Below are 22671 nucleotides of genomic sequence, written 5' to 3' on the forward strand. Positions count from 1 at the left end.
TTAAATGTGAGCAATGCTTTTAGCACCCGATAATATCCTTATAAAAACCCAACCTTTTGTAATTATATTTTGTGAGCATGCCTGAAAAGACAAATATAAGTTTAATTAAAATAGAAACTTTTCTGGTGGTGGAGCTCAAAATAATTTTTGAAAAATGAATAAAAAAATTACATGATGGTAAGAAATTATAAAAAGTATGTTTATATTTTATTTAATTTCTTCTAGACGATTGTAAAATTTAATTTAGACTCATTATATTATACAAATTTAAATTTGACACTTTCTTTTATCTAAAAATTTTTATTTTTTTTTGCAAAAGAATAAATAATTTATATGAATGAAGTCAATGAGAAAGTGATAATATTTGTTGATTTAGGTTATGGGTGAAAAGAGATTATAACAAAAAGAAATATGTGTGATTTCAATTAGAATTATTTTAATCATTTTCGTAAATTTCATTTCATTTCATTTCACACGAGTTATATAATATAATGGGATTGCGTGGCCTCTCCAAGTTCACCCCAAAGATATTAACCGGGGTCATTTAACTCAACTCAAGACCGGCGCAGACCCAGAATCAATGGATCACTAACTGATAAGTGTCATTTATGTGGTCGATAAATAACTGAACAAACGGCCGTGTAATCTCATTCATTATCATCACATTTCACAAGAGTTTCAATGGCAGCAGCAGCTCTGAGCCTCAACAATTCAACAAGCACAAATTCGCCAACCCTTAATTCTCACAAACCCATCTCTAAATTCACTTCTTTAACAAAACCGACAAACGTCTCCTTCAATTTCTTGACAAATACCCCGCCAAGACTTCAGCATTTTCGACCAAGGCCGTCAGTGTCAGAAAGCTCACTCTCAGTACCCAAAGAAGCAGATGCTGAAATTGAAGCTGATGATGTTGAGGATGACCCAACTCAGGAACTGAGCTATCTTGATGAAGAAACTGATCCTGAGAGCATCACAGAGTGGGAGCTGGATTTTTGCTCCAGGCCGATTCTTGATATTAGAGGAAAAAAGATATGGGAGCTTGTTGTATGTGATGGTTCACTTTCACTTCAATATACTAAGTACTTTCCTAATAATGTTATCAATAGCATCACTTTAAAGGAAGCTATTGTGGCTATATGTGATGATCTTGGGGTTCCTATACCGGAGAAAATCCGGTTCTTCAGGTGAATTCTGTCCTAATTTTTTTACTTTTACTACATCTCTGTTCATCTGTTCATGTGTGTAAATCGCGCTCTCTGTCTTTTTCTTAAGCAACTGATGATTGATTTGTTTGTGGGTTGCAGATCACAGATGCAAACGATAATAACAAAGGCATGTAAAGAGCTAGATATAAAGCCAATCCCGAGTAAACGGGTGGGTTCGGTTATGTTGATGAGATTCTAGTTCTTTTCTTTTCTTTTAGTGAAGTTGTGATATGTAAATACAAAGTTGATGTTTGTGGATTACAAACAAATTGAGTTAACTTCATCTATCAATGCATTTCTTCATGAGAAATCATGTGAAATGTCATCTCATTGTTACATTTGCTGAGGATATTAAGCAAAATGTTGAAAGTTTTTCTGTGAAAAAGCCTTTTAATTTTGGAATTTTCATGTAATTTCGAGTTCTTCTTGGAGACTTTTAGGCATTTTTGTGGTTTTGCCATTGAAGTAGTACTTGAAAGAAGAGAAAATCGACTGAATACTTGTTGCTTGCCGGTCAATCCTTAATGAAGTTCTTATCCATATGCGCAAAATAATCAAATCAAATCAAACTGCTATAAAGAAATTAGCTTGTAGTTTCATACATGGCTTCAGTTTCTACCTGGAAAAGCTCCATTCTGTTATTTACTTTGTTATTTCTGGTTGCTTCGTCATTTTTCAGTGTCTATCACTACTTCTCTGGTTGGAGGAACGCTATGAGACTGTGTATACTCGTCATACTGGTTTTCAGAAAGGATCTAAGCCGCTTCTGGCATTAGATAATCCTTTCCCAATGGAACTTCCAGACAACTTATTTGGAGACAAATGGGCATTTGTCCAGTTGCCCTTTTCAGGTGAGGGCTTAGTACTCTTGCTATAAATGATATTGGCAGATACAAGAGTAGTATTCCTTTTATCAGATTTACCAACTTTAGAAGTATTCTTAGATACATTGGAAATGGCATAACACTTTTTAATAATATGCATCAATCAACCATAATCGCTTTCGATTGGAAGTTAAACTTTCAAAAGGGGTGGCAGCATGTACAAAATTCAGTCTTTAGATATCTATCTGTCAGTTATATTTCCCAAGCTAATTCCCTAGCCCATACTAATTTTACATTCTGTTCTCAGCTGTTCAGGAAGAGGTGTCATCCTTAGAGAGCAAATTTGTATTTGGTGCAAGTCTTGATTTGGATTTATTGGGAATTGAAGTCGATGACAAAACTTTGATTCCAGGACTTGCTGTTGCTTCTTCTCGTGCAAAACCATTAGCAGGTGCACTTCCCCTTTCATCTATCTTGTATATATCAGCCATCCAATTTATACTATTTTGTTTATTTATGGTGTTCTTCCCGCCACTCTGAGGCTAGATGTAGATTAGGCCAAATGCACTCCAGTTCCTGGATTCCTGCTGTATTTGCTATGAGCTTCTACTTTAATATAGCATACATTAGCTTCATTGCTTACCAACTTTAAAAGTTGTAAGTTCTAGTCGAACTTATTGATTGTGCACTACCTGCACTTATATTTATAACCTCACCAAAGTATGCCTTATTCTATTTTATGTTTTTTTTCAAGGACTTATTCTATTTTATGTTATGAATGAACAAATAAACATTTTCCCGTGCTATTGCAGCTTGGATGAATGGGCTGGAAGTCTGCTCAATCGAAACGGACACTGCTCGAGGTTCCTTGATTCTATCTGTTGGAATATCCACGCGCTATATTTATGCTAATTATAAGAAAAATCCCGTAACAACAAGTGAAGCTGAAGCTTGGGAAGCAGCGAAGAAGGCCTGTGGGGGGTTACATTTTCTCGCCATTCAAGAAGAATTAGATTCAGAGGACTGTGTTGGATTTTGGCTTTTACTTGACTTGCCTCCTCCGCCTGTATGATTCCATCTAGATCAAGAGTGAAACATATATCTCCTATACTTAGATTTATCACCTTTCTTATCACATTATCATTCTCTACGTTAAATGCCTTCAAATGGCAATATAAATCCATAGCCTATCACCTTTTTTTTCCCCCAAAGCCGACCTCATTGGGCATATATGTTATGTTGGACAGAGTCCTGTATTTATTCTTGAACCCAGATTACTGTATTCTCATTTTCCTGAAACCACGTCATCACGGCTTTTAGTAGCCCAGATACTCTGATACTGGAATACCAAAATAATCTTCTGCCGGCAGTCGTCCGAAGTTATCAAGCACTCAAAACTGTGATGCCAAAAATAGGTCGTTTTCCTTGAACAATTCACAATGATTAAAAGTCAAATACACACCTTTAGCACCTTGAAAGATTCAAACATTTTAATTTTCACATGAAATGCTTACACATTAGACGTGCTGTGCACTCAGTATCCAATTATCCATCAATAGCAAATGCACATCTACATGAAACTAATCTTTTCACTAGCTAGGGGGACATCTAAATACTTAGTCAATAAGATGAAATTCAGATCAAGAACAGGGGGCAACAAAATAAAGAAAAAGGAACAGCCTGGATTTGGATTCAATCCTAACTGAACAGAGACGATTTTCTGTAAGAATAAATGAGAAACCCCCAATGGAATAACAATGTTGTGGGGCAAGATTAGTCAACACCACTGGCAACAAGGGAAGAGCGGGAAATTGGAGCCTTAGGAATGGGAAACTGTCTCTCATCATCTGTAGTATGGAAGCAACTCCCAAGATGATATAATAAATCATAGAGCCAAAGTCAAGGATTCACGACATTGACCTCTTTTGTTTTTGAGGAACAAACCGAACACCTTGTTTCCCAAGTTCCAAGGTCTTCACTCTACTATCATCTAATGTGATGGATAATGTGGAGGTGCCTTCAACAGTGTCAGTAACCACTCCCTTGTGCCTGGATTAAGGATACAATTTAAAAATAAGTAAAATAATAATAGCATCATGAACAAGAAACCTCACAGCAGAGCATTCCAGCCACTTACACGACAGTAACTGTAAAGTCTGTTTTATCTTTCTAATGGGGTGGAGGCGGAAACAAAAATACAGGAGTTAGCCTTAGATAAAATCTGAATATATCAAACTTACCATGAATTATCCGATTGCTGATGAACTTCAACTCTCTTTCCAATAGCATCCTTACCCAACTTTTTCAGAATCCAATTAGCATCCATTATCTCACTCATTAAACTGTCTTGATTTGATTGTGCAGCATCTTCATCTTCATTAAATAATGTTTTCTCCGTGAAAGGTGATGGTCTCTTTCTTTTTGACCTTTGACCTTTTATTAGACTCTTTTCTTCTTCAGGTTGAGAAACCTGAGAATTCTGATTTTCAAGATTAGGTTTTCTAAATTTAAGCCTAAGCGGAGGCTTGGAATCCTTAGGCAACGACTGCAAAACTGATGTATCATCATTGCTTTCCCTTGAAGCATTAGGCCTGCTTTCCAACTGCTTCCAGTCACCTCTTAATGCAGCAACTTCACCCACACGGCTAACTGCAGCCCTGCTTCTGTCGATGTTTCTTTTTCTGGACAATACATGCATGTGCTCTGGTTCATGTTCATCGGCACTGCTTCCTCTACTAACTTTGGTGTTTGAATCAGAAACTTCTTGCCTAACTCTTCCAAACTTTATCACATTTCCACCTCTTCCTGCTATCTTCAAACCTCTTGATTGGCTAGAGTGGTCAACTCTATCTCCTGCAAATTGTAGATAACAACATCAATTTCAATAACAGAACCTCTGAATTGAATATCCTCCATTTGAAATTTCCAAGCAAGGCTTCATGAGCAGACCATACAAATCTTAACAAAAGAAATTAAATTTTATCACCAAAATTACCATCACCGAGTTTAGAACTGCCATCATGCCTATCCAGCACAAACTTGCTATTCATTCTTTGCAGGCTTGGGTCTTCGATGCCTGCTCATGAGTACAAATGATATAAGCCATTTTTCATGTGAAATATAGAGTGTCCCTGAATATATTCTTCACAGAGACAATCTGAAACTGATACGTTGTTAAAGAGACATGCAATTGAAAGACTGAATAGTTTTATTTGTAAAAATTTGAAGGAAAAATAGATGGCATACCATTGGAGGTCGTCAAGTCTTGCTCCCTCTGGCAGCTTGAAGCATCAGACCGAGGAGAGTTGGTAACATTTATTTTTCGTGCACCTAGATTTATAACCAACTTCTTTGCCTTGATAGTCTTGGACTTGCTAACATGTTTTCCATCATCCTCTCCACTATCCAAGTCATGAGGTTTACTAGTCTTGAATTTTACTCTAGATATCTTATCATCGTCACTCACCATTACTTCATCTACATACTTATGTTTCAAAATCCCTGGCTGACTGATAGAACAAACCCCTTCAGTATGACTTACAATACCAGCAACAGAAGAAGGTATATCTAGTCCTTCATTTTTAGGAGACTGCGTGTCATCACCAAAGCTGTTTCCATAAGAGTGAACATCATGATATCCTTCAAAACTCTGATCAGGTTCTGGTTTACTATTTAAAGGCATCTGGTATCCCTTTTTCCTTGGGTACTTCTTATTTAACCATTTTTTTCCATGTTCCTTGACTTTTTTAGGTGACTTATCAACTACTCCTTTAAGAGAGAGCTTTAAAGAACGCCCAAATTCATTCTTTAATACAACGGGACCATTTTCTTCATCATCTGAATATGGTGAGATAGAAAATATTTCGTCTTCAGTCGGCAAACCTGCAGCAGCCCTTAAGCTAGCAATTAGGTCTTTATCAGCCATATCTTTTCTCCTCCAAAGTTCACGAACTGCATCCTCAAGATCCCTGACCTGACAATACAGATTAAATTTAGAAAAAATAAAATGGACACTGACAAGAGAAAGAAAGCACCAAATATAACATACTGAAAACAATCCTACAAAGTCCCCGCCATGCTGCAGAAAGAGAGAGATTGAAAAAATAAATATCAAATTCAAACAAACCTGGTAGCATTCTCCACGACATGTAGGACATCTATATTGAAGATTTCCATCTACTTGAAACTGCAAATATTTTTCATCACTGCAAAACATTTTTTTACAAATAAGCATTTCCCATATCTAAAAGGTATAAAATCAAAGATAGCACAGTAGAAGAGATCTCATTGTATCTTTTAATGAACAAGGGTGACAGCAAACCTGATGCCATCACACTGGCAGTGCACCCATCGCTGGCAAACATCACAGCAAACCATTGGTGTCGATTCTGAATCTCTATAAACCTACAAGGTTAGGCAAAGAAATCTAGTCAACTTCCTTCATATGAAATATTTCAAATAGACAGTTAACCATATGTCAAGAACTCACAAAAGGGCAGAGGAAGAAATAGAGAGAAAGCAAAAAGTAATTATCAGACCGCAAGCGCATCCTCAATTAATTATTCACTAGAGAAATAAAAGCTGCTAAATCATTGACATTTGGGACCTATTTCCACCTAATGATAAAGAATTCAATTGCTAACATCTATCATGCCAACAACCACAATAACAGCGAGTGGAAGTTGATACAATCAAAGAAACGAAAGCATCCACATTCCTGGAGGGGGAAAAAAAGGTACCTTCAAACAAACAGGGCAATAATTACCCTTTACAAACAACCTTCCACAAGCATCACAACAAGTATATCCCAGAAACCACCTGTAACATAAGAAAAAATGATAACTAAACCTATCGACAGTAAAGGAGCTACCAGCAAATTCAGCAAAATGAACTGAAAAATCCATCAACTAAGGAAGCAAGACAAATTTAAAGCAAAAAGGATGCACACGGTGTTAACAATCATTACCGCACGCTAAGGCCATTTCCTGGTACATTGGATCCACAGCTGTGACACTTTGTATGCTTGGGGCACAAATATGGCCCAGAACTAACATTCTACATCAACCAAAAAGATAAAATAAATAGTGTTTTCTCGCTAAGACATGAAAGCACAAGCATAAACTATGAAAAGCCTACCTTGTGCGGAGGATGCTGACAGTAACAATGATAAGCAGCATCACACCGTCTACAAAACATAAATTTATTTGGATCTCCTGTTCTTCGGCAAATCTATATAAAAAGAAGAGATTAAAGTGTAAGAACAAAACTAAACAGAATTGAAATCATATTGCAAAAATTATAACAGCCCTGCCTCCGGAAGTTACAATAGCAGTTATATGTGCGGATAACATGTTGAAAAGAGAGTTTATACGGTCAAAAATCATTACTCCAATTGATACAAGAGGGAAAAATTATGCTGCTTCTCTGAGTCTTTTCAATATAAAGAAAGAACTGGTAAAAAATAAAAAGTGGAAGAGAAACCAGGTATATAAGAAATGAGGAAACAATAATCTATAACCAGAGTCAACATGAAACAGAGGAGAATTTACTACTCACACACCAAAAGAAGCAAGACTGTTAGATAATACATGTCAAAGAGTACCTCACAAATTCGACAAGATGGGCACTTCCACGAGCTCCAATGAAATAAATCTGCAAATAAAGCCCCATATGAGAACGATGTCCGTTTGCAACATCACAACTATAAGGCCGTAATATGGTACCTCTGTTTTGAGCCCAATTTTTCAAGCAATTCCTGTGGTACTTCTTGCCACAACTTTTGCAAGAAAGCATCCTCCTTGCTCTTTCACAACCCTCATTTTCACCCACAAAGCAAAGTCGGCACATTACATTTGTGTTGGACTGACCCTGCTCTTCTCCAGCAATATCTTTTGAGGCAGTCTGCACAAGTAAAGAAAATGATTCAACAACGAGATAAACTCAAATGATCTCACAAGGAGGTTGAGAACTTTCTCTCGGAATCCCTCCTTAAAAGTCCTACCAAAGGTTTTTGACAGTAATTTGTTTCCTATCTTCTCTCTTTCAATTAAAGGAAACAAAGGTCAAAACAGTCCATATCAGACAACCAAATTCTAGAACAACAAAACAAGTCGTGAAAAATGCATTAGCTTGCAGCAGTAATGAGTGACATCTACCACCTGTAAGGATACTCAACAAAAATGCTAAAGCCATCTGAACCGAAATGTACGTTATATAGGTTACAATGGCCAAGAGATATATACATTAATAACAGATTCCTACAAGAGTCTCATTTGCAGTAAAAATATACTAAAGCACATTATTACTTGAATTAAAAAACAAACAAAAAAATCTAGAATAATAAGAAAAATAATAAATTAAGCTGAAAATTCAAGAACCTAACCACCAATTTTTTAAATTATCGAAATAGAAGAGAACATCAAAAGCAAAATCAAGAACCGTACGGCAACATAGCCGGACTCGAATCGTCTAGCATAATCCTCAGCTGCGACCATCGCAGCGGCGGCTTTGCGTTGCAACGCCACACGCTTAGTCTGCGCCGACACAGCAGCGGCGGCCTCCTCCGCCGCATCAAGACCAGCTCCATCAACAACAGCAACAGCCGGCGGCGGAGGCAGCGGAACCTCAGGAACAAGAACCTGAACCGTACTCTCCTCTTTTGAAACCCTAAATCTCCCCAAAGGATCTTTCAAAAACTCCTCCACCAAGACAACATCGTGAACGAAGTCGTTTCGCGCCTTCGAACTCTGAACGCTCCGCGGAAACCCTAGCGTGCAGAAGCAAATTCGCTTGCTGCAAACAGCCAAACAAAGAGAGTAATTAAAATGAAAGAGCAGCCGCGAAAGAGAGAGCGCTATAGAGGGAAAAAGAGAGAAGCTCGCTCTATTAAGTGATGATAATGATAATGATAATAATAATAATAGTAATACAACAATACCATGTAATTGGGCAAGCAACGTGAAAGGCCATAGTGAGGGAAATTTTGTGTTAGATTTTTCAATTTTTGAGTTTTGAGGAGATTTAGAATTTAGAGATCCGCTCGATTAAAATTATAATAATATTATTAAAATAAGTAATTGGTTTTCATTTTTCCTTTTTACTAATAACCTCTTTTTTCTTTTTTCTTTTATTTTTTATTTTTTTTGCCCTTTTCGCTACTCAGCCATGTTTCTATCTCCCTCTTTGTTTCTCGCTCTCTTATCTTTCTGTTTCTGTTAGTGTTGGGTGTGGCTTTGGGTTTGGTCTCTGTGATTCCATTTAAACGCACGGGCGTATGGGCTTTGGGCTGGTGTCGAGAAATTTGACCGTCAAATTTTGAATTTGATGAGGCTGGAGATTTAAGTTTCAAACCGACCCGATAAACTAAGTGGACATTGGCTGATGAGACAGCCTCTGATTAACACTTGGCAAATGACATTTTCATGGGCCCACTCGTTATTGTGTAACTCATTTTGTTATTAGGCACTGGGCGATTATACACTCATTCAAGACTATTTTTATTAATGATATGTTTACTCCTTATAATGAGGAATCATAATCTGAAATCAAAATTATTAATAGTAGTTACTTCACAAAATATAAACGAAAATTAAAATTGAAATCTTAAGACTCATCCTAATTTGAGAATTAAGAATGAGAGATTTATTTTCAAGAAGGTGGAAAATCCATCTTCTATTCATTGGAATGATGATTCTGTCCCCATTCACATTTCAAAATTTTGAAAATGCCCTCCCATAAATAAATAAAAAAAATTGTAGCAGCCAAACCATTGCTGCCAAATCGAGCAATAGCAACCGCGATCCAGCAGCCAAACTGTAGTCGTTGATGTGGAGCAGCAACAGGTTGCCGGTGTCGTCGCCATTTGGGCCGCTTTTGAGCAGTAGTAGCAACCGCGATGCACTAACAGCAACCGGTGTCGATGATGTCGGCGATGATGATGTGGTGTCGCAATCTAGCAACATCAACCCAGTGCGGTTTTGATTTGTTGTTGCCGTTACCACTGTTATTATATTTATTATTATAATAATGAATTACAATTAATTAATGTATTAATGTTAATGCTATTATTTATTAATGATAAAATGTATTATGATTTATTATTATTATTAATGATAAAGAATTTCATAATTAATTAATATATTAATATATTATTAGCAATAATTATTACTAATAATAAATTTTGAATAAATAATCACAAAATTAAAATACAAAATAATATATACGTGTGTGTGTGAACTTTTTAAAAATTTGAAATAATTTAACTCATTTTGATTTTGATTTCAAAATAAAATAAACACATTAATGGCAATCCGACTTATTCTGATTCTGATTCCTACAGTTCAAGTAAATAACTAATTATGATTCTCATTCATCATTTCTATTTCAATCCATTCCGATTTCGGTTGAATAAACGTACCATAATTTGTTCGATATTTGTGTTTAATGTGAACAAAAGATAAATTATGAACTAATTTTATTTCAACAAGAACTATCTGATTTTTTTTCTAGCTTTTTAAAGTGTTGTGATTAGTAGTTAATAAAGACCTATTTGGGATTGATATTGAAACGTCATGAGTTATTTATTTCGTAAGTTTTAATAAAAATAATGTTTGGTAAATTTTTTAAAATTGCTCATTTCATAAGTTTCATTATTTAATCAACAATTTAAAAAAAACTAATATGGATTGTTTTTTATGAACTATTTATTAATTAAGCTACCATAAATTTTAAAGTTCCTAATATAATTTTAATATTTTAACAAAGAGACATTTATGTCATATTTTTTCATGAATTCTAATATATAAATAAAAGACAATTTAAACTTATCTCTACTTTTGTTATTATACTATGAAACAATATTTTTATAATAGAATTTACCAAATGGATGTATTATGCTTTTAAAACTCACATAAATAGCAACAACATTTTTACTATAAATACTAAGCTACTGAAACTATTTTTTTTAATCAGTAGCTTACTTCATCTTTAGTTAAACAATTTATTTCATCGTCCACTACAATCTCAAATTGACCCTAGATAAGAATAAAAAATAATTAAATCTTAATTTTACAATATCATAAATACATATATAGTATGAAATTATTAAAAGATAAATACTAAAAAAATAACATATCAAAATTTCTTTTGTAGAGGTAACAATATCATGAATGATGAGAAAATGGTAAAAAATGATGAGATTCTTGTCACTTATGTAAGACATGATAACATGCAGTTCAAAATTTTGAGAAGAACTTGCAACAAATAATATTTTAATCATTCAAGTGCTCAAACGATTGAGAATCTAGTCACTTAATTGTGGAATGGAAAAACAACATTTTTTTTGAATTGACAAATAGTAATGAGATCCGTGTTATATAAGTGAGAGATTATCATCTTAATTTCAAGCCTTTATCATTTTTTTCTCACTTCACAGTTCCTATTAGTCTCTTTTCACATTCACGTTATTTTATTCTTCACTTCTCTTTTTTTTGTTTTTTTTTTAATTACGTTTATGTATTTTCTTACCATGCGACTTTGCTTTATTTAGGCATGAAAAAATCACATTTTGGTTGAAATCATTCATAATGCTATAAAATATCAAATTTACGTGATAATGAGTACTGTGTTTTCTATTAAACATATATAGATACCTAGGTGTATTTAATTGACATGTGTTTAAACATATATAGATACGTAGGTGTATTTAATTGACATGTGTTTAACAAATCCACCATAATTTATAATTCTTAAACTAACTCATTTATATAATTGAATATTATTATAAGGATTCACCATAGTGCGGGTCGCAGTGTCAAGTTATTATGCATTATCTTAAAGCTATGTGAGACTAACGTCTCTCATATGCTATTTTCTAAGGATTTTTACACTTTTTTTATAGTATTTAATTCAAAAGATTTTCATTAACAATTTGAAAAATACTCCATAACACATTACACCCTCATTGGGTGCCAAATAGAAAAAGTATAAAATTTTCAAATAAAATGCATAACATCCAACAAATATTCGTTCTAATTTCCAAAAGGAAAAACAAGTAAAAAACTGATAAGGAAACACGTTAATCATTGAGACGGTGTGGTTTTAAAAGGAGAACCGACGTCGTATCAAGCAGATGCTACCTTTTAAAAACAGGAGCATCTCAGAGAATCTTCATTGCGTAGATAGTGAAGAGAGGGAAGAAGGCAAGCCATGAATGCTCCCGACCGTTACGAACGATTTGTCGTCCCCGAAGGCACCAAAAAGTAATTTTACATTTTCAGCTAACCATACCTGTCAATCTCAGCTTTTTTCGCTGTTTTTTATGATTACTTGAATTTTGATTTTAGGGTTTCGTACGAGAGAGACACGAAGATTATAAATGCGGCGTCGTTCACTATAGAGAGAGAGGAGCATACAATCGGCAATATTCTTCGCATGTACATTTAAATTAATTTGTGCTATCTTTGTATTGCTTATTCGGTTCAAGCGTTGCTGGATTAATCGCTAATTACTCCTTCAATGATGATCAGGCAATTGCATAGGGATGAAAACGTTTTGTTCGCTGGTTACAAGCTCCCTCACCCTCTTCAGTACAAAATAATTGTTAGGGTTAGTTTTTTATTTTTTATTTCTATTTTGGTTCCATTACGCCGTAATATTTTTTTCTATTTTTTTATTTTTATTTTTGGCCCTAGTAATTTTTTACAAAAAGGTTGACAGAATTTTTTGGGTTGAATGTGCCCAATTGAGTCAAGAAGTTGGTTTTAGGGTTTACGAGTGGGTTTAAGTTAACTTTGCTACGCATGATATATATCTGCAATTCTTTTATTGTTTCTTTAGGTTCCTAGTCTTCTGTTTTGACTCATTGTTCTTACGAATTTCTTTTAGGTTTAAGGTTCACCAAGTTTTGGTGGTTTAACTTATTTGCTCCGAATTTTGTAGATTCACACAACTAGTCAGTCTTCACCAATGCAGGCGTATAACCAGGCCATCAACGATCTAGATAAGGAACTTGACACTCTGAAAAGTGCATTTGAGGTGAAGCATCTCTAGTTTATAACTATTCTTTTAATAACTTCTCAGTGTTCTCCCTCTCCCTCTCTCTCTCTCTGCCGGTAAGATGTGGTGCAATATTTCTTAGAAACTATTGCTCTCTTGGTCATATTTTATTCTACATTGTACCAATCTTAGGAGAATTGAAGTATCATGTGGCTTTGCATCACAATACTCGTATAACTTTATGTACTTGATAAGGTAGTATAAAATAGTTGTGTCTAGAAACTGGTGTTTGCTCAATGTGGATGCTTTGCTTGTTCTTGAAGTATTCTTTGGAGCAATATATTCTGGTAAGCAGCTGTGACTGTGGTGTATTTGGTAATATTCCTCTTTATATTGATTAGACATGCATGTTTTCCAAATGGGTTGGTTTGTAGGTGACTATTTTCCCGGGTATCAATGCTTTCTCTTTTTTAAGTTTCCTTCTTCTAGCCTGATTAGGATTGGTGGTTTCCTGAATTGGAGATTCTCTATGTGGTGTATGATATGTGGAATTCTGAAATTTTTTGTATATTGGTTGCTTAAACCAACTGCTTAATCTTAGTTAGCTAGATGCTTGGAGATTTGCTATGTTGGTGTATGATTTGTTATCTTGTCTTATGTAGTTGCAGCTGAAGAGAACCTATGTGTAACAATAGTCCTGCTTTTAAATGGATACCTATGGTTTAATATAAGAGATTGGCATGTTTAATCATTTTGAGATGTGCGGTTCAGATTGTTTGTACCGGCTGTCTAAATTTCATAGGATGTAAGGCACATTGTGTGAAGCTAGTATGTTACTGAGAGAATAGCTCGAAGACACGGCTATTAACTTTAGTTTTTATTGAGCAGTTTCTAGATGCTTGACATAAGCTTGTAATTACTGTAACTGAGAAGAAGTAAGCCTTTCTACATCTTCGTGCGCTTGCGATTTTACTCTTTGAGTACTCTGAATTTTACAATTTTCAATTCCTGGTTGTAGGCTGAGTTGGCGAAGCATTCGAGAGTTTATTAAAATACCTATGAGGAAGCAGTTTGTGTTGTCAGATGGGCGGTCTCTTTTGCTGGTCGGAAGGAAGAGAAATTTTCAAACATTTGCTTTGATCGGATGATTGTAATGAATTAATGACTTTACAAAAGAAGGAATGACATAATGAATGTGAATATTTATTTTGTCTAATAGATGTTTTAATTGTGGCACTCGTTAACATTTGTGTACTGGAGTTCATGCTTTCCTGGTGGTTAGAATCACTCTTGAGCGGTGTGTTGATTTCCGATGCAGGATTTTAAGAAGTGGTCTGGATAAACATCCAGCACTTCATATTGAATGCAATTTGTTTTTATATTTTAGATCTGCAACTATCATAAACTATTGGTAGAAAAGATATTTGTTTGTTGTGGATACTGGAATGAGATATGCTACAATAGTCCCATTAAAGAATAAAATCCCCAAGGGAAATCGTCTCTAACAGTACCTTTTGTAGATCATAAATGTTTGAAGAAAGAATACCTGTTTGCTAATTATCAGTTTTTCGAAACACATGGTAGATAATTTTTGTTTTCATCCATTAACTACAGAATCATAGCTGTACATCCATGTTGTTGATTGTCCTTTCTACCTACTGTATTTTCTACAAACAATCTGGCCCCTTTCCTACGGTTAATGTCCTAAAGATTAAAGCTACCTCACTTCGCTGGGATTGAAATTTACATGACACTGAAGTCTTCATCCAGTCCATCCAACTCTCCTTTGAAGTCATGTTGTTTGATGATCAACACAGAGGTCCTTACCAAGAAATCCGAGCCCGAAAGTACATCCCCTATTGGACCCAATTCTGGACACTGCTGCCAATCGTTCATACCTACCGTCAAAATCGAGTTCGCCCTCTCTCCTCGACCTACAATGATGAGTGCATATTGCCCTTCCAATGACCTGAGTGTGGCAAAAGTTTCAGATGAATTAGCAAGATGCTTCTCAGCGTAAGCAACATGGCCTTCAGCCACTTGCCTCTCGTAGAATTCGGCAAAGCATTCATCATCTATTTTCATCTCTTCTTCCAGCTCCGCGGTGTTGTCCTTGTAAGTTGCTGCTCTTCTTTGAGGATTTTCTGAATTGTCAAGGAGGAATCTTATGACCGTGAGTTTAACTGCCGGATGCCTTGCTACTCGACTGGCATAGGCTAATGCCTCTCGATCATCCTTGCCTCCTATAAAAATGACTGCTACATTGAGAGATGCTGCCTGTGATCTTGATATGTTTTCTATCGATCCGAAACCTCGATCGACTAGGATCCCAACAGAACACGTGGCATTCCTAAGCAACTGTTTGTAACAACAACGTCAAATATGAAAATGCGACTACTAGAAGATTAATTATTATATGCAGGGAAATTTGAAGTTTATATTATCAGCTTGTTGCCATATATATAGATACCTTGCGGTTAACATATCTGAATCCAGGATGGCCTTCGTCTAATGTACCGTCCTCTAATTGTCTCTTGTGAAATGGTAATATGATGAGTGAAACCATCAAGTCCTCCGCTAAAATGCAGATGTCTTGAGGCATGCCACTGAATGTTGAAAGAGCAAGCATTCTTTTGAGGGTGATGCCTCCACCATTTTCATCTACATAAGATTGGACTGCTGTGGTGATCTCCTCTCTCATTTCCATGACTGCCTTGTCAGTCACAGTCACGGTGTCTATTCCTTCATTCTGTACTAAAGTGGCAGCGATTTGGTCTGTGAGTTCAATCATGTCGGTGACATAAACTACAACTCCAGGGTTAGCTGTTCCTCGAGAAATTTCCAAGAAGTTGAGGGTAGAAGTTATATTCTGCGAGCCATGAAGACAAAGCAATATTTGAAGCTGGTTTGATGGATCAAGCCATTGAAGCGCCATGCGCTTAGTTGGTGCATGTTTCCTTGCTCGTTCGATGATATTTTGCACAACAAATGGGGTGTGTACAATGGTGAAGAAGATCATAATCACCAATGAAGCAGCGGTCGTATGTGTTATGTAGTTATGCACCTGGTTTTGGAAAACGCAAACATTTTACCGAAAAAATGAAATCAGTTTTGTCAACAGACGATTGTCATTTCAATAACAAGTACACAATGAGAAAGATGTTTAGGAACTTACTGCTCCCATGATGGCCAAGAATATGTAAAAATGGCCCTTTGCAGACAGCAAAAGCCCCAGGGAAACAGATTCTGGCCAATGAAAGCCTAACATTAGGCCACAGATGACAGTTCCCACAACTTTGCCAGCTGTTGATATCACTATAAGAAAGAAAAACCTTCCCCATGTCCCTAAAGTGTCGGCTTCAAAAGTGAATAATTTAGCATGGAATCCCATCCAAAAGAAGAAAATAGGATAATATAAAGTGCTTAACAAATAGTTAACTTTGCCTACTGTCCACTTCGACATTCTCCCCTCAGATGGGAAAAAAATCCCAGCCATGAATGCACTGAGAATTGGGCTGTAGCCATAAAATGGGGAGCAGCTGCATACAGCAACCATGAATGCCAGTGACAGAACAAGATGTGTGCCTTTCATGGCTTTTCCTTCGGGATTTTCATTGTTTATCCAGTTCATGAAAACAGGTGAAACTTTTGCTGCAAAAACTGATTGGAATATTAACGAAGCACCCATTTTAATGGCTGACTGTATCTGTTCTTGAGTATTATTGCCTTGTGGAAGTACAAAGACTGCGCCAATGCATATGATAAGCATTGTGATCATGTCAGAGTGAATTCCCGCGGCCATTCCAAGCTTTCCTATATCTGATTTGCCTATCTTGAGATTTGTTATCACACGGGTTAATATATGAGAGCCACTGCCAGCAAGGGTGAAAGAGAGGGTGATAGCCACCACAATCTTTCTGTGAGTTGAATAATGCAGAAAAGGGGTTAGGCTGCAACCTAATATGAATGTTGACAACATTCCACCATAGGCCACTATGGCATCGCGAGTCGGTGGCTTGAAGATCACATATGGATCCATTTCGAGACCCAAAACAAACATATAGCATATCATTCCAAATTCAACTATATAATTCAACGTTTGAATCATCTCCAATTCAAATCCGTTTCTTATAGGCTGTATGTTGCCCAGAAATAACCCTATCTGCATACAAATAAAAGAGATAACAAGTAACTTAATCCCATTATATAGCATTGGACTAGAAGCAAAATTATCGGAGACTCGTTTCAGGTAAAACATTTCTGTTTACATTAATTAAGATTATAATTGTAGTTGAAGATGAAGCTGGTGCATGTGTAACAAATAAAGAATTTATACTTACAACAATATCAGAAGTTATGCGAGGCTGGTGCATAGGCTTTAAAAGGTGATGAGCAAGATTGGTTAAAACATAAGCCAATAAAAGACCAACAATCTTTCCCGAGCCGTCTGCAAAAGTTACACCAACAAAATCCTTGCATTTTTGTGCTGGTGACGTGCCATTCTTTGAAGAATTGTGTGACATTTTTCCTTTTCTTTATCTGTTATTGCTGCTGAAGCTGTTTCTTTGTTGTTTTCTTTTTTCTCTTCTTAATTGCAGAAAGATAATTGAAGCAAAAGTTTACTGTTTCTTGATTTTCTCTGTTTCATGTTGAGCAAATCATCAATGCTGAGACTTTCTTGGAAATTTTTTTCTCTTTTTTTTCTTTTTTTTTTCTTTTTTTTGTTTTGTTTTGTTTTGTTCGTTCTTGCCCGCGTAAGTGAATGGCTGCAATTGATTGCTCTGTCAGGGGAGAAAATGGAGGAGTAAGTTAAGGAGATTAAGCCATGTAAACGGTTCATATAGAGGCTTCGAAGCCATTAATTAAAAGTAAAACAAAGAAACAAACAACAACCATAACAACAAAACTATGATCTAAGTTATTTTTCAATATGTGTTCTACTTCTTATGTAACAAAATCTTTGACTAACATAACTACAAGAAGACTTTTGTTACATTGTCCAAACTTTCAAAGTAGAATTAAACACAAGGCATTGACCTATGATCATGACCCGATTATAGTCCCCGCATTGATTAATAAACAAGCATAAATCATGAGCCTCATGACTCATGATCTACAAAGCAGTTATTGATGATCATACTGTTAAATCTTCACATAAATTGCTTGAACAATGAACAGAAATCTCTGTTCTTCTTATCTGTTTGACGTATCTGAAGTGGAATAAAAAAGAAAAAATGTCCATTTTGAAAAATTTTCTTTCTAATTTTACATGAATTCATGTTTGCTCTGTTTTATCCTACCAAAGCCACGTATAATTACAACAACAACGTAACTGGTTCTTATAAAAGCTAACTGCATGCAAAGAGTATAAACACCAAAAAAAAAAAAAAATTTTTTTCTCTCCCCCGATCCAAGGCAACCCCCAAGTAAAAACTTTCCTTATTTTTTCCCCTAACTTTTTTCGGTTTGCTTGGAAAAAGTAATCAAAGGGCATTTAGTTTTCAAGAAAAAAGGTATAAGAAAATATATTTAGATGGGAGTGATTTCAAGAAAAATGTTGCCTGCCTGTGAGAGTTTCTGTTTCTTCTGTCCGGAATTGAAAGCCAGATCAAGGCATCCCGTTAAATGGTACAAGAAATTGCTTGCTGAAATATTTTCTCGCTCTCAGGTTAGGTTATTTTTTATTTTTTTCAGAATTTTTGTGTGTTTTGAATTTTAATTTATGGTTGTCTTATGTGATTTTCTAGAGGTTAGCTTGGTGGAGGCTTTTTTAAATTAATGAGTTCCGGGTATAATTAAAAATTCATAATTTTGAACTATGCCTTCTATGGATAATGTAGTTTATGTGATATCAATTTATGTTCATTTCTTACTTCTTGAGTGTGCCCTGTTTGGTGGTTGACAAAATGATAAGAGGAAAAAAAAAAGGGAAATTGATACCTTGGTTAGCTCAGTGGAGATCAAATAGTGTAGAACTTTAAGTTTTGCTGGGTTTGTAGGCTGTAGCCGTTTCTGAGTGAGACCATCAACTAATATTTAAAACCTGTAGGAATAACTGCAGAATAAATTGGCACACTTTGAATTCCTTCTAGGCTTTTACGTCTCAGCTTGATAGGGGTTGATGTTTTTCTGTGCCTTGGAAATGAATTTGCAGTTCATTTATATGTTTCATCGAGTAAAAAAAAAAATCATCTCCATTTGTAATTTTGGCAGGACGAACAGCCGAATGATCAAAAGATCAGCAAATTATGTGAATATGCTGCTAGGAATCCTCTTCGGATAGTGAAGGTATAAGCTTATCGTATAATGTAACAGTTCATTATTCCTTTTGTACAAGTTTTTTCGGAGAAGGAAGGAGAATGTGATAATAAATAAAAAACATTTCCTCGGAGAAGAGATAGTTCATTTGCCCATATAATTATGCAAAAAGATGTGATATGGATAGTTTACCAAATTCGGATTTCAATGCATTAGATGCATAATGATTTATTTGGATGCAATTGTATGCTAGTTATGATCAATGGTAGTATTTGCCTGGTCCTTGTTTGCAACTAGCTTGCTTGGCATCATACACATTCTGCTAGATCAAACACGGTATGATGAATTACGAATGTTGGGATGCCAAACACTTTTTGAGTTCGTGATTAATCAGGTGGGACTTGTTGTAGGTTCGTGCCTTTCGGTTTGTCACCTATTTATTTCATTAAATACTCTGTTCTTTCTCAGTAATTCAAGCTTATGAAACCATCTCAGGATTCTTTATTTTCTTCTCTCCTTCAATTGTGCAGACTGATGGGACTTATATGTTCAACTTAGATGGTTTAATTCCAAAACTTTGTCTTTTAGCTCAAAAATTGGGGGAGGATGGGAGGTCACAACTGTTACGTGCTCCTGGGCTTCAAGCTCTTTCATTCAATGGTGATCTACACCCCTTGAGCATTAAATGTTCTTTTTTTGTGAATCATTTATCATGGTCATGTACCTGGAAGATATCTATGAGTGTTTACATAACATTTTCAATGCAACATTTCTTAAAATTTCATGTATCTGAAACATATCCATGGCACATTATTGTTGGTGGCCTAAAGTTATTGCATAATAATTTCCTTAGATTCAGTAGGTTTCACAATCCACTACTCTTTTGTCTAATGGTTACAGTCCAGCATAACAATTATCTGCCAGCTGGATCTCTAATTGTTATATGCTGCACAGGTTTGGTTCATGGGCGAATTTTCTCATATTCCAACTGTATTTGACAATGTAAGTTTGCTCAGAATGTTACACTTTTTTCTCTCAAGTGTGGTCATGTGTCAATGGTTTGTTTGCCGTGTTCTTGTTCACTGGTGAATCTCTGACTTATTTTGCACTAATTTTTCCTTTGAATAAGACTTTTTTTTTTGTTGTTGTCACTTTTCCTTTGAACATCACAACAACCTCCTCCAGATAAAAAAAGTCAGGTTGTTTCAGTTGTACTGGAAAATTATGGAGTTTCCATTTCAGATGCTCTTACCCAGAGAAGCCAATTAGTAGGAGAAGGTGTGGCAAAGATGATTCTCCTACACCAGATAGCATGATAAGGATTTCTTCTTGGAAGAATGTCGTGAATGAGAAAGGAGAACTTCTTGTGTCTTAGTAATTCTCTAGTCACAGTACTTAATTTTACAGTTATTACATTGTGTTGTGGACCTTCACATGATCAATAACAACCACCTCTCTATTTTCCCTTTTTTCGTTTATCTCTCACCACTCTTTGAATGTGACAGGGGAGAACCCAAGAACCCAAAATTTTGGTCAAGGGTTTGCCTGCGCAACAAGGCAAAGTTAGCTAAAGAAGCTAACACTGTCCGAGCTGTCTTTGAATCAGTTTTTCATTACTTTGATAAGGGTGACCTTTGGTCTGCTCAACATGGTGTTGCTCCTGCTGTCCTGCTGGACATGCAGCTACTGTTAGAGAAATTTGGCATTCAATTTCATCAATTTTCTTAGAAACTGTTACCTTTACTGCTTTTACAGTATTTCTGCTTAAGTTGGTAGTTCTTTTTACTTCATTTTGGGTTATTATTTTAATTCATTTTGCAGGGCAAAATTCTCACATTTTGTTGGCCATTCTAATCAAGCACCTTGATCACTAGAATTTACTTAAAAATCCCAATATGCAACTTGATATTGTTTATGTTGCCTAGCTCGACAGTCAAAGGTTTAACCATCAGTGGCTATAACTAGTGCATTTGGTGATATGCATACACTGTTGTTTTGATGATTCAAATCTGGGTGCTGAAGTAACCGATTGGAACAGAAAATATCGATCAGCAGTTGATGAATGCCTTGTCCAGTTATCAGTTAAGGTAATTTTCGTTCTCCTTGTTCATTATCAAATAGCTGTCTTTCGTACAATAGTTATTTTTTAAAATATGGCTTTAACTGCAATATCAAGGGTGCTAGACAAACTTTTTTGTTGGATAAGTGTTTCCTTCTATGGTTTTCTCTATTAGCAAACAAAACTGAATATCATAGCTCAGTCTATATGTCCAGTTGTATAAATTCAAAAATATACATACAATAGCTGCATATAAAAGATAATTTTTGCAACCTGATTCTCTGATGAGAAAAGGAATATTGATCTTTCTTTGAAAGAGAAGTGCAAAACTAAGAGTTCTATATAATGCAGATTGGAGATGCAAGTCCTGTCTCTGACATGATGGCTGTGATGTTAGAGAACGTATCAAGCATTACAGTTATGACCAGAATTTTGATTTCTGCTGTTTACCGTACTGCTCAAATTGTGGCATTTATACCAAATTTGACATACCAAAACAAGGCAAGATGGCATTTTAAGTTTTTCACTTATGATGTGATTTCATTTAATATTTGCACAATTTGCCATCTCACATGTCCTCATTATGATACTCTGTAGGCTTTTCCCGAGGCATTATTTCATCAGCTACTCCAAGCCACGCTCTGTGCAGATCATGAGTCCAGAATCGCTGCACATAGCATATTTTCTGTTGTTCTTATCCCATCATCTGTTTGTCCCCATCCAAGAGCCACTGCTCCCTTCTCAAAAAAGGCTGCTGATCAAATCCAAAGGACTCTCTCCAGAAATTTATCTGTGTTTTCTTCTTTGGCTGCACTCTTTGAGAAGTTGACAAAAGAGCATTTCTCCTCAGAAGAAAATCTCCCTCAAGAATTGAAAGACAAACCCGTTCATGATGAAAATGAATTTGCAGAGTCCAATACTCCATCAATGCTGATCAGATTAAAATCAATAGTTTATAGTACAAAAAAGAACCCATCAACGGTATCTGCAGAAGAAGCTGCTGATGTTTCCATGCCAAGCAAACTGAACTCAACTCACAATCTATCTGCTCAGGGGAGGGGAGCTGGGCAGAAGGGTTTGAAGATGAATCGGAGTCCCAATGTTGATACTTTCTATCTCAACTTTTTAGCTTGAAAAGGCATTCATCAACTTTAACAGAAGATGAAGGAAATTCTAGAAGTATACCCCAAGAAACAGTATGTATTAATGTTTTATCATTCAAGATTTGTAAATTTGTGCTGCTTTGTCATCATTGGATGAGACCAATTTGCTTCTGATTTTAATATAGCAGATAAGTTCCCTTCGTTTGAGCAGTCACCAGATTCCC

General features: G+C 35.7%; 5 protein-coding genes across 18 annotated transcripts; 3 read left to right on the forward strand and 2 right to left on the reverse strand.

Annotated features, from left to right (window-relative positions):
- Window positions 1-558: 558 nt before the first annotated feature.
- On the forward strand, window positions 559-3235 carry LOC102613093 (protein TAB2 homolog, chloroplastic). The gene is made up of 5 exons (XM_006482795.4): window positions 559-1187; window positions 1308-1377; window positions 1888-2059; window positions 2340-2483; window positions 2845-3235. The coding sequence occupies exons 1-5, from the start codon at window positions 682-684 to the stop codon at window positions 3102-3104; spliced, it is 1152 nt and encodes a 383-aa protein (XP_006482858.1). The 5' UTR covers window positions 559-681; the 3' UTR covers window positions 3105-3235.
- A 240-nt stretch (window positions 3236-3475) lies between these two features.
- LOC102612789 (uncharacterized) lies at window positions 3476-9263 on the reverse strand. Its single transcript, XM_006482794.4, has 13 exons — window positions 8970-9263; window positions 8476-8824; window positions 7756-7933; window positions 7635-7684; window positions 7169-7261; window positions 6999-7087; window positions 6772-6850; window positions 6354-6436; window positions 6159-6237; window positions 5279-6005; window positions 5028-5108; window positions 4273-4885; window positions 3476-4081 (listed from the first exon to the last, which is right to left on the reverse strand). The coding sequence occupies exons 1-13, from the start codon at window positions 8999-9001 to the stop codon at window positions 3940-3942; spliced, it is 2595 nt and encodes an 864-aa protein (XP_006482857.1). The 5' UTR covers window positions 9002-9263; the 3' UTR covers window positions 3476-3939.
- A 2816-nt stretch (window positions 9264-12079) lies between these two features.
- On the forward strand, window positions 12080-14271 carry LOC102612486 (DNA-directed RNA polymerases II, IV and V subunit 11). 2 transcript variants are annotated; one of them, XM_052439464.1, is made up of 6 exons: window positions 12080-12291; window positions 12376-12465; window positions 12559-12637; window positions 12971-13066; window positions 13916-13962; window positions 14046-14271. In XM_052439464.1, exons 1-5 carry the CDS (start codon window positions 12239-12241, stop codon window positions 13928-13930), a joined length of 333 nt encoding a protein of 110 aa, XP_052295424.1. In that variant the 5' UTR covers window positions 12080-12238; the 3' UTR covers window positions 13931-13962; window positions 14046-14271. The 2 variants fall into 2 exon arrangements, with proteins under 2 accessions (XP_052295424.1, XP_006482856.1); XM_006482793.4 differs by lacking the exon at window positions 13916-13962 and having other exon boundaries at window positions 12088-12291.
- Window positions 14272-14384: 113 nt separating this feature from the next.
- LOC102609502 (cation/H(+) antiporter 28) lies at window positions 14385-18085 on the reverse strand. The gene is made up of 4 exons (XM_025100703.2): window positions 17368-18085; window positions 16203-17189; window positions 15498-16091; window positions 14385-15385 (listed from the first exon to the last, which is right to left on the reverse strand). The coding sequence occupies exons 1-4, from the start codon at window positions 17548-17550 to the stop codon at window positions 14771-14773; spliced, it is 2379 nt and encodes a 792-aa protein (XP_024956471.1). The 5' UTR covers window positions 17551-18085; the 3' UTR covers window positions 14385-14770.
- A 55-nt stretch (window positions 18086-18140) lies between these two features.
- Window positions 18141-22647, forward strand: LOC102612183 (protein SEMI-ROLLED LEAF 2-like). Of its 13 annotated transcripts, none has more exons than XM_052439460.1 (6): window positions 18141-18695; window positions 19241-19315; window positions 19874-19945; window positions 20240-20287; window positions 21107-21372; window positions 21696-21844. In XM_052439460.1, exons 1-5 carry the CDS (start codon window positions 18561-18563, stop codon window positions 21137-21139), a joined length of 363 nt encoding a protein of 120 aa, XP_052295420.1. In that variant the 5' UTR covers window positions 18141-18560; the 3' UTR covers window positions 21140-21372; window positions 21696-21844. The 13 variants fall into 13 exon arrangements, 6 of the variants coding, with proteins under 6 accessions (XP_052295420.1, XP_052295418.1, XP_052295417.1 ...); XM_052439458.1 differs by having other exon boundaries at window positions 18142-18695; window positions 20471-21372; XR_008054085.1 differs by having other exon boundaries at window positions 18144-18695; window positions 19816-19945; window positions 20240-20659.
- Window positions 22648-22671: the final 24 nt, after the last annotated feature.

The sequence above is a fragment of the Citrus sinensis genome, chromosome 4 (assembly GCF_022201045.2).
Source record: "Citrus sinensis cultivar Valencia sweet orange chromosome 4, DVS_A1.0, whole genome shotgun sequence".
NCBI classification, from domain to species: Eukaryota; Viridiplantae; Streptophyta; class Magnoliopsida; order Sapindales; family Rutaceae; genus Citrus; species Citrus sinensis.

Bases quoted from the DNA above. Each gene is read 5' to 3' on its own strand.
- LOC102613093 (XM_006482795.4), top strand. From the start codon at position 682: ATGGCAGCAGCAGCTCTGAGCCTCAACAATTCAACAAGCACAAATTCG. The intron at 1,188-1,307 runs GTGAATTCTGTC...TGTGGGTTGCAG, and splicing joins GAGAAAATCCGGTTCTTCAG to ATCACAGATGCAAACGATAA. The intron at 2,484-2,844 runs GTGCACTTCCCC...GTGCTATTGCAG, and splicing joins TCGTGCAAAACCATTAGCAG to CTTGGATGAATGGGCTGGAA.
- LOC102612789 (XM_006482794.4), bottom strand. From the start codon at position 9,001: ATGGCCTTTCACGTTGCTTGCCCAATTACATG. The intron at 7,685-7,755 runs GTACCATATTAC...CTTTATTTGCAG, and splicing joins AAATTGGGCTCAAAACAGAG to ATTTATTTCATTGGAGCTCG. The intron at 4,082-4,272 runs GTAAGTTTGATA...TCCTTAATCCAG, and splicing joins CAGCAATCGGATAATTCATG to GCACAAGGGAGTGGTTACTG.
- LOC102612486 (XM_006482793.4), top strand. From the start codon at position 12,239: ATGAATGCTCCCGACCGTTACGAACGATTTGTCGTCCCCGAAGGCACC. The intron at 12,292-12,375 runs GTAATTTTACAT...TTTTGATTTTAG, and splicing joins GTCCCCGAAGGCACCAAAAA to GGTTTCGTACGAGAGAGACA. The intron at 12,466-12,558 runs GTACATTTAAAT...AATGATGATCAG, and splicing joins ATCGGCAATATTCTTCGCAT to GCAATTGCATAGGGATGAAA.
- LOC102609502 (XM_025100703.2), bottom strand. From the start codon at position 17,550: ATGTCACACAATTCTTCAAAGAATGGCACGTCACCAGCACAAAAATGC. The intron at 17,190-17,367 runs GTAAGTATAAAT...ATTTGTATGCAG, and splicing joins GCATAACTTCTGATATTGTT to ATAGGGTTATTTCTGGGCAA. The intron at 15,386-15,497 runs GTATCTATATAT...TGTTACAAACAG, and splicing joins TCAGATATGTTAACCGCAAG to TTGCTTAGGAATGCCACGTG.
- LOC102612183 (XM_052439456.1), top strand. From the start codon at position 21,723: ATGATGGCTGTGATGTTAGAGAACGTATCAAGCATTACAGTTATGACC. The intron at 21,846-21,941 runs GCAAGATGGCAT...GATACTCTGTAG, and splicing joins ATTTGACATACCAAAACAAG to GCTTTTCCCGAGGCATTATT.